The sequence below is a fragment of the Cricetulus griseus genome, chromosome 4, assembly GCF_003668045.3.
Source record: "Cricetulus griseus strain 17A/GY chromosome 4, alternate assembly CriGri-PICRH-1.0, whole genome shotgun sequence".
NCBI lineage: Eukaryota > Metazoa > Chordata > Mammalia > Rodentia > Cricetidae > Cricetulus > Cricetulus griseus.
The window spans coordinates 8601842-8609582 of NC_048597.1; the positions used below are offsets into that span (position 1 = coordinate 8601842).

The 7741-nt window shown below is 38.8% G+C and overlaps 2 protein-coding genes across 2 annotated transcripts; one reads left to right on the forward strand and one right to left on the reverse strand.

Moving 5' to 3' along the window:
• Positions 1 to 3877: 3877 nt before the first annotated feature.
• LOC100764209 (keratin-associated protein 15-1) lies at positions 3878 to 4327 on the reverse strand. Its single transcript, XM_027413299.2, has one exon. It carries the CDS (start codon positions 4325 to 4327, stop codon positions 3878 to 3880), a length of 450 nt encoding a protein of 149 aa, XP_027269100.1.
• A 2943-nt stretch (positions 4328 to 7270) lies between these two features.
• Positions 7271 to 7741, forward strand: LOC100750334 (keratin-associated protein 14-like). The gene has a single exon (XM_027413300.1). It carries the CDS (start codon positions 7271 to 7273, stop codon positions 7739 to 7741), a length of 471 nt encoding a protein of 156 aa, XP_027269101.1.

A 7741-nucleotide genomic window follows, 5' to 3' on the forward strand; every position in this document is an offset into this window, starting at 1 on the left:
TTATAAAAGGCAGGGTATGAAAACGTAAGGATGTGACCTAAGAAAGGTCACAGAATAACAAAATAAACATTGAAAATATGTTGGCCAGAAACAGCATAAAATGGACACATAGGTCCAGAAGCTTTAGGTACCGCCCTCTGTCCTATCATGCCTCGTACATGCAGCTGGGCTTTTGTGCACTGCTATGTCCTCATCAATGCTTCACTGGAGAGAGCAAAGGGACTGTGGCACAAAAGGCCAACTGTTTGAATATGCACAGACATTTTATTGAGAAACTTACAAATACCACTGAGTACTAGTTAAATGATGCCGAGAATCTAATATAAGTGTCATGTTAAGATACAAGATTTTTAAAATAAATTTTAGAAAGTAATAGGAAGATTATGAGTTAAGAGTTCCATTTGCTCTTGCTTCAGGTCTTTTGCAGTCATGTAGACTTTATACTTATGAAACAATCTGTGAGAAGCCAGGTTTTCTAGGAAATGGACACTGATAGTTAATTTTTTATGCCAGTTTGGTTCGGTTGTGGTATGGGGGTGTTTGATCAAATATAAATTTGAAGTCTATATAAAAAGTATTTTGTAGATGTAATTCCCATTTGTGGTTGGCTGATCCCAAACTAAAGGGAATCATCATGATGAAGACTTCAATTAAAGGTCTGAGAAAAACAGAAACTGTTCATGAAATTCCAGCCTTTGATACCCCGCAGTCATGGGAGTCAGTTTGAAAATCTCTCTGGAATACAATAGATTGATAGACAGAAGAAAAAAACGGGAGTTATGCATGAAGGGGAGAAGAGAAGGAGAGAAAGATGAGAGCGGAAAGGTAGGGAGGGAAGGAGGGAGGGAGGGAGGGAGAGAGGGAGTACCTCCCTATACAAAAAATACTTTGTAATGGAATTGGGGGTATTCAGATGAATGAGATATCTTAGGTTAGCCTGCTACAATAAGATTTTTTAGATTATATTTGTTAAACAACTATTTCTCACACTTATAGAGATGAGGAAATGCAAGAAGATATGAGCCAATAGAGTCCTTGTTCTAGGATAGGTCTCTCTCTCTCTCTCTCTCTCTCTCTCTCTCTCTCTCTCTCTCTCTCTCTCTCTCTCTGCCCCCCTCCCTCAGTTTGTTGATGGTCCCTTGTCTCTGTATCTGAAAGATGTCATTTCATCTTTTTATGTAAATACTAATCTCAACACAAAACATTGATATTCCAAACCTAATAACATGCAAAAGGTCCTACTCCAAATACTATTTTAAGGAACATTAAAATTGCTTTACCTGAGTAGTGCATAAAATATATATTACAGGGTATATAACAACTAAAAATGTTCTGTTCTAAAGACTTTCTCTCCTTAAGGAATAACTTCTGATGCCTCCAGATAATCTAATAAAACGAAGTATTCAATATTTCTGCATTAATAATGAGTGCACTTATAAGCCAGTTTGGACATCTACACAGAGAGGTGTTAGAAGAGAAACCGTGAGCAAGTTGGCTTAAAGAAGGTCTTTCATAGAGGAGAATAATGGAGGATTAGTGGGCATAGCAAAGACAGCATACAGAAATATATACCTCCATAGAGAAATAAAGGCTTCCATATATAAACTGTTGGCTTCATTACAAAGTTGTTTACATAGACTTTTATGCTATGATCTCCAATACCTTAGTCAACATGGATTTTCTGAAGCACTAGTGAAATGTTTCTTATGTTTAACCTTGGCTTTTTCCATCTGAAATGGACAACTAAGTAATGTTGCCACTGGTAGCCTAAAGCTTTGTGTTAAAACCAGAAGTATTACATCATGTCATTGTTTCTCCCCTTATACTTCTCTTTTATCAGTGAGGAGGCCTACTTTTGTGGACAACAAGGTACCTGAAAAAGATTTAAAGAGAGATACCATCAATCTACTCCAAGTGGGGGTGGGGAGCACAGGAATGGTAGGACGTCACCACAGGCCAGAAGAGAGGGAAAAGGCAAATTTTCTGATGTGGCCTTAAAAGTGTTAACTAATATTGGGTATGGCTTAGCTATTAAGATGAAATAAAGCTGTTTCTTATAATCTTAGTTTGGGAATAGATTTTCCATTGTATTACTGAGGTTTTCATGGAACTCAGAGCCTCACACAAAATAACATAGTTTAGAAGTGGGGGAAGAACAAAATGAAGTAGTTTCCCAGCTTTAACCTATTAAGAGCATTCTGCTTAATGCTAATTAAAACAAAATATAACTATCTGTCTCAGTTACATAATTGGAGTTTCATCTAATGAGTACTACAGATAATTTGGCATGTGACTGATTTTTATCAAACAAATTCTGTTTAAGGTACTCATGGAAAATCATCCATCACTGTTTATCATTTCACATTGGTTTATCAGTGATTTTTTTTAACTTAAAACAGAATAAACACTGAATTGTAAATGCTATGAAGTGGGAGTCTCCATATTTCCTACTTTATTGGTTGACAGGCCCATCAGTGAGTTAGTGGATGTTATCTACCACAACAATCTTTTGTTTTTTGCTTACTAGTGAATGAACTTGGCAGTAGCAATAAGATAAACCTTTTTGTTTGTTTGTTGTTTGTTGTAAGTCTCCTTAGATGGCTAAATGGCCAAGAAAATTTTCAAGGGTCTATTTTTCTTCTCTAAAAATCTAGGTATGGTGATAGATGTTTATACTTTCAGCTACTCAGGAGGCTATGGCAGGAGAATGTCAATTCTAAAGGTAGTCTGGGCAATGTTTCAAAACCTTATTGAAAGTGAAATTATTTTAAAGCTCAACAGTATCTTATTTATATGCCAATGGCTCAGCATCTGCAACAAACTGACTTCAATCTCTAGTACCCTTTCTTCCCCACGAAAGGGATCTTTGAAGTAAGTGCCTTTCTTCTCTATGTCCTTCACTGAGCTCAGGCATACTTCCCAGATACTTCCTCATTTCCCTCCCTGGTATTTTCCAAAGACAAAGCCTTTCCTGTCTAACCCTCTGTTACAGCTGCTCTTTAATGGACACATTAGGTGGTTGTGACACATCAGCAAGATTCTTTTGATTTAAATGAAATAATTAATGAAAGAACTATATTGCTAGTGCTTTCTGCTTTTAATGGCAAGCTCACATGATAGTCTGTGCCTCTTTGTGAAGTCCTTCTTAGTGTTTCTTCTGAATGTCATGTTTTCATCTCCATTATTGACTTGTTACATGATGTCAAGCTAGAACTGTACTTGTTGAAATAAGAGAACCTACACTTTGTTCATCACAGTCTTTGGTGTATAGTAAGAAATTATAATTTCTTTTCTTTGAATGCCTACTGAAAAGAAAATGTCTTAAGTACCTACATGGACAAATGGGCCCATCCCATGAGCTGATATAAACCTTTCAAAAACATGAAAGATGGCATAAGACACATATACTAATTTCCTTCCAATGCTTCTGCTTCTCTATCAAACCAAATGCTAATAAAACAGAGGGGAAAAATCTGAAAACAGTGAAAGTATCAGATGCAGTGATTGAATAAATATGTCATTGATGAAACAAAAAAGCCAAACTGGAATGCCAAAAGTAATGCTAGAAATGTAAGTTTATTTAAAATAAACTTGAGTAGGGAACCTTAAGGAAATAAGAGAGAAGACATTTAGAAAGATGGATGGTAAAAGAAGAGATCCAAGAATTTACATAATAATTAAAATGTAAGCTCTCTTTTGCAGAAGAGTTGAAAGGTCAAAGGTCAAAGTTACTGTGTCCTCAGAAAAAATCATCTGCTTCCAGGTAGATTATGATGCTGAGTCCGAGAGAGACAAATGCTCATCGCTCAGTCCTAGATGTTGGAAAGCTGTTTGAATTCCATAAAGTTCAGCAACCATCAAGCGACAACTGGAATGTTCAGAAAGCTGACCCGCAAAAGCGAGAGCTAAAGCCTGGCTGGTAGTAAGATGATTGGATGCTCTTGGAGGAAAAGAATCCTGGACGGTGGAAGCTGGATCCATAGACCTGAGAGCGAATGCCAGAGCTTCCATACCCAAAAGACCCAAAGCCTGAATTGCCGTATCCGAAAGAGCCAGTAAAGCCTCCCTGGCAGGGGCTGGAGAAGTACTGCCTGGGCCGGAAGCTGGATGTCTGGAAGTATCTGGTCCCAACACAGGGTGAGTGGTTTTCAAGTGGCTCCTCGAAGGTCTCCTGCTGTCCATAGAAAGAGGAGCCCAGCTGGAAGTTCTTTGGAGAATAGACTACGTTGTTGGTGGGGAAGAAAGAGCCATAGGTGGAGACAGGCTGCCTCAAGAAGCCTCCAAAAGACTGTGAGGAGAAGTTCCCGGAGTTGCAAACGTAAGACATGTTGTCAGGAGATCTGGTTGCAGTTGAGTTGCAGTGATGAATCTGCGAGTGTGAATACCACCATCTAACAGAGGTCCTTATATACCGGAGAGATGGGTGTAGCAGTCTGTATCCATTTTAATGAGAATGCCTAATTAGGCGCCAGTAAAAATGAAATACTCTAACCTTCAAAGGCCTTTTCATGAATGTGTAGTTCTAAATGAAGGAATTTCATTAGTTTTCAAAGCAATTATTCATTAAGCAAAAATGCAATTTCTCAATATCTCCAGTAAGTCGAATGAAAGCCAACATAATTAAGTCTTTGAGATAGATGCTTTATTTATTCCCACCTACAAGATGTGATCAAATGGATGATACAGCAATAATCCTGCAGGGTTCAACACTCTACCAAAGTTTGTCTTCTAGAAAGAGAATTACGGTGCTCCAAGTAAGAAACTTGATTGAAAACAAAACAAAATAAATGGCCATTTTACATTTCTTCTTCCAAGTGTTGTGGAATTTATGAAAGGAACAATACCATACTAACCCTCAGGAGGAAAGACATTCAAGGTCAACATTGTTTATCACACACTTTGTCAACTTGTGTTTGTGCGCATGATTGCATAAGGTAGAGAGAACCAGTGTTTGCATGAGTGCTTAGAACATTTATTGTAAAATATTTATCACAGAATGAGAATCCCTTTGTTGTCTTGCCTTTCTCTTCTCTTGTTTTTTTTTCTTCCCTCTTTTCTGTTCATTCTTTCTAGGTCACATATTCAGCACCACATGTAAGCTCAATCAATCATACCAGGATATGCTGTCATCCTTTTCATTTTTTTTAATTCTAATCCAGTGTTTTCCACACCTTCACTGCTTCATCATGGAAGTCATTAATAAACTTACATAGATTGATTATCAAAATACCCTTATCTTCCTAAGCAACACCTCTCCCCTCTTGGTGGTACTGGTGTCACTGGCAATAAAGTAGCAACACCAAAACATTATTTTATGGCCATACATGTTTTCCTCTCAGATGGTGGGATATTTTTTAATGCAAAATGTTTTAAAAACATTAAGAAATGTGGAGAGTCTCTGCCACATGCAGATGTCACAGAAGGAAGATTAATAATTTGAAGAATTCATGGTTATGCGAATGGCCCTTATCTATTGAAATGTGGGCAGGGGAGGGTCTCAAAAGGGATGAGAATGTGACCTGGAGAAGAAATGATTTGGGGGTTGCTAATGTTGTGTACCTATCGAGTAATTTATATCTCCCTCCTAGAAAGCTAAGTCTTGGAATTTTGTGTACTTTTCTATTAGGTGCAGTATAGCTAACTGCAGAGATGGTACCTTGGCACAGGAAATTGCCTAAATGACCTTGTGGAAATGGAAAAACTGTATATCACCCGTTCTCAGCATAAATTATACATCGAAAATGAGCTGAGACTAATTTTATGAAGAATTATGTTTACTTGGTCTAATTTTTAAAGAACAAATCTGCAAGGAGCTGTTCTTGTAGGTAAAGAAACCTCTATCCTGACAGTTCTGGGAATATTGAATCAGGTTTCTATAACTAGAATTCTAATCTGATTAAAAAAAAAGAAAGCTGGGGATATTTGTGAAAATATCCTCCAAATTCTAAACTGAGTCTGAACTTTTTAATTTAACAAACAGGAGAATGAGGAAGAAGAATAAAGAGAAAATGATGCAGAAGGAAAACAACTGGTTCTTTCTCATCCAAAAAAGAAATCTATATTGTTCTGAACTAGAAGGAAATGTTCTATAATACGAAACAAATCAAACAGCACCTAAGGCACACCAATACAGCCCTCTACACTTTCTCTCCTCCACCTCCAGGCATCAGTCTTCATTAGACTCTTGCACTGAGGTGGAACACAAGCCATGGAAATTGAGGAAATATGACCCTCACTTTGGACATTTTGCAATACTTGTCAGGAGCACCTGAAAACAATTTAAGTCAAAGTGATATATGCAGCCTTCTGGGCAGAGGAAGCATCTCCTGCCAATGGCTCCTTTGGCCCGACACCTCAAGGCAATTGCTTTATAAGCTTCCTTTAGATGGAGCACGTTTACCAGGTTATGGGGACTGTTTTCAGTAGGAAATAATGACCCTGATTAGAGATAGAAATATATTGAACATCATCATTACCTCAAGATTTGTTCCTTTTAATGCATGTTATCATCTGAGGTGAATAATTTTTAGGATTCATACTATCACAAAGCATAAAGTGTTTAGCTCACAGCACAGTTATCTCCCCCGACCACCACACTCCACACCCACCCCCTAATACACACACAAATAAAAGTTAAGAATGGAATTAAATATCTGGTTTCCATTTTTAGGCAGATGCATGAGAAAGGGATCTCTCCATATTTCAGTAAAGCTGTTCAACTGAGGTCCATTTTATTTTTTTAAAGTTCTCATACATCTTGCAAGCCAGCATTCGGATGACACTATTCATCACAGAAGCTTGCCATTTTGAGGCAGCAATCAGTGCGCGTTTTTGTTTAAAAGAAATGACTATGAGTGGATCCATGAGCAAGTTTGCTAGCCAGATGGCAACAATTTTCAGACAGATTGTGCAACGGGTATCAATTATTTTTAATTAAGCTAGCTTCCCTCAGCCCTGACAGTCTACCTCTAAAGCAGTTTTCTGAGTGAGGTGCAGGGTGACCTTTTGCTGATGGGAGATGAATAATAGCTTTGAAGATTGAACACTATTACCTGAATTCCTGGGCCACAGACATCACCGCTCTATCCAGTTGTGAAACCACACAAAAAGTAAATATGCATGACTATGATGGTATTTTCAATTCAATTAAAGCCGCAGGTAACTTGTGCGCATCAACCGTGGGGATGACGCACCCAAGGACAGGGGTATATAAATATCTTGTGTCTAAGCAGGGTCATTCAAACCGTGAACATCCTTCTGTCTTCTCAACATGTCCTGCAACAGCTGCTCTGGAAACTTCTCTTCCCTGTCTTTTGGGGGCCAACTGCAATACCCAGCCTCTTCTTGTGGTTCCTCCTACCCCAACAATATCTTCTACAGCACTGACCTCCAAACTCCCATCACCCACCAGTTGGGCTCCTCTCTCCACAGTGGGTGTCAGGAAACCTTCTGTGAGCCCACCAGCTGCCAGACATCCTATGTGGTATCCAGACCCTGCCAGAGGCCTTGCCACCACCAGAGGATTCCAGTGTCCTACAGACCCTGTCAGGCAACTTTCTCAGGATCTCTGGGCTTTGGTTCCAGGGGCTTCCAGTCTTTTGGTTGTGGCTACCCAACCCTGGGCTTTGGATCCCACAGTTTCCTAAATCGTGGGTCCAGCTTTTACCGTCCAACTTGCTTCTCTACTAAAAGCTGCCAATCTCTTTCTTACCAGCCAACCTGTGGAAATGGCTTCTTCTGA

What these genes read in the sequence shown, in the direction of transcription:
- LOC100764209 (XM_027413299.2), bottom strand. Translation starts at nt 4,327, where the DNA reads ATGTCTTACGTTTGCAACTCCGGGAACTTCTCCTCACAGTCTTTTGGA.
- LOC100750334 (XM_027413300.1), top strand. Translation starts at nt 7,271, where the DNA reads ATGTCCTGCAACAGCTGCTCTGGAAACTTCTCTTCCCTGTCTTTTGGG.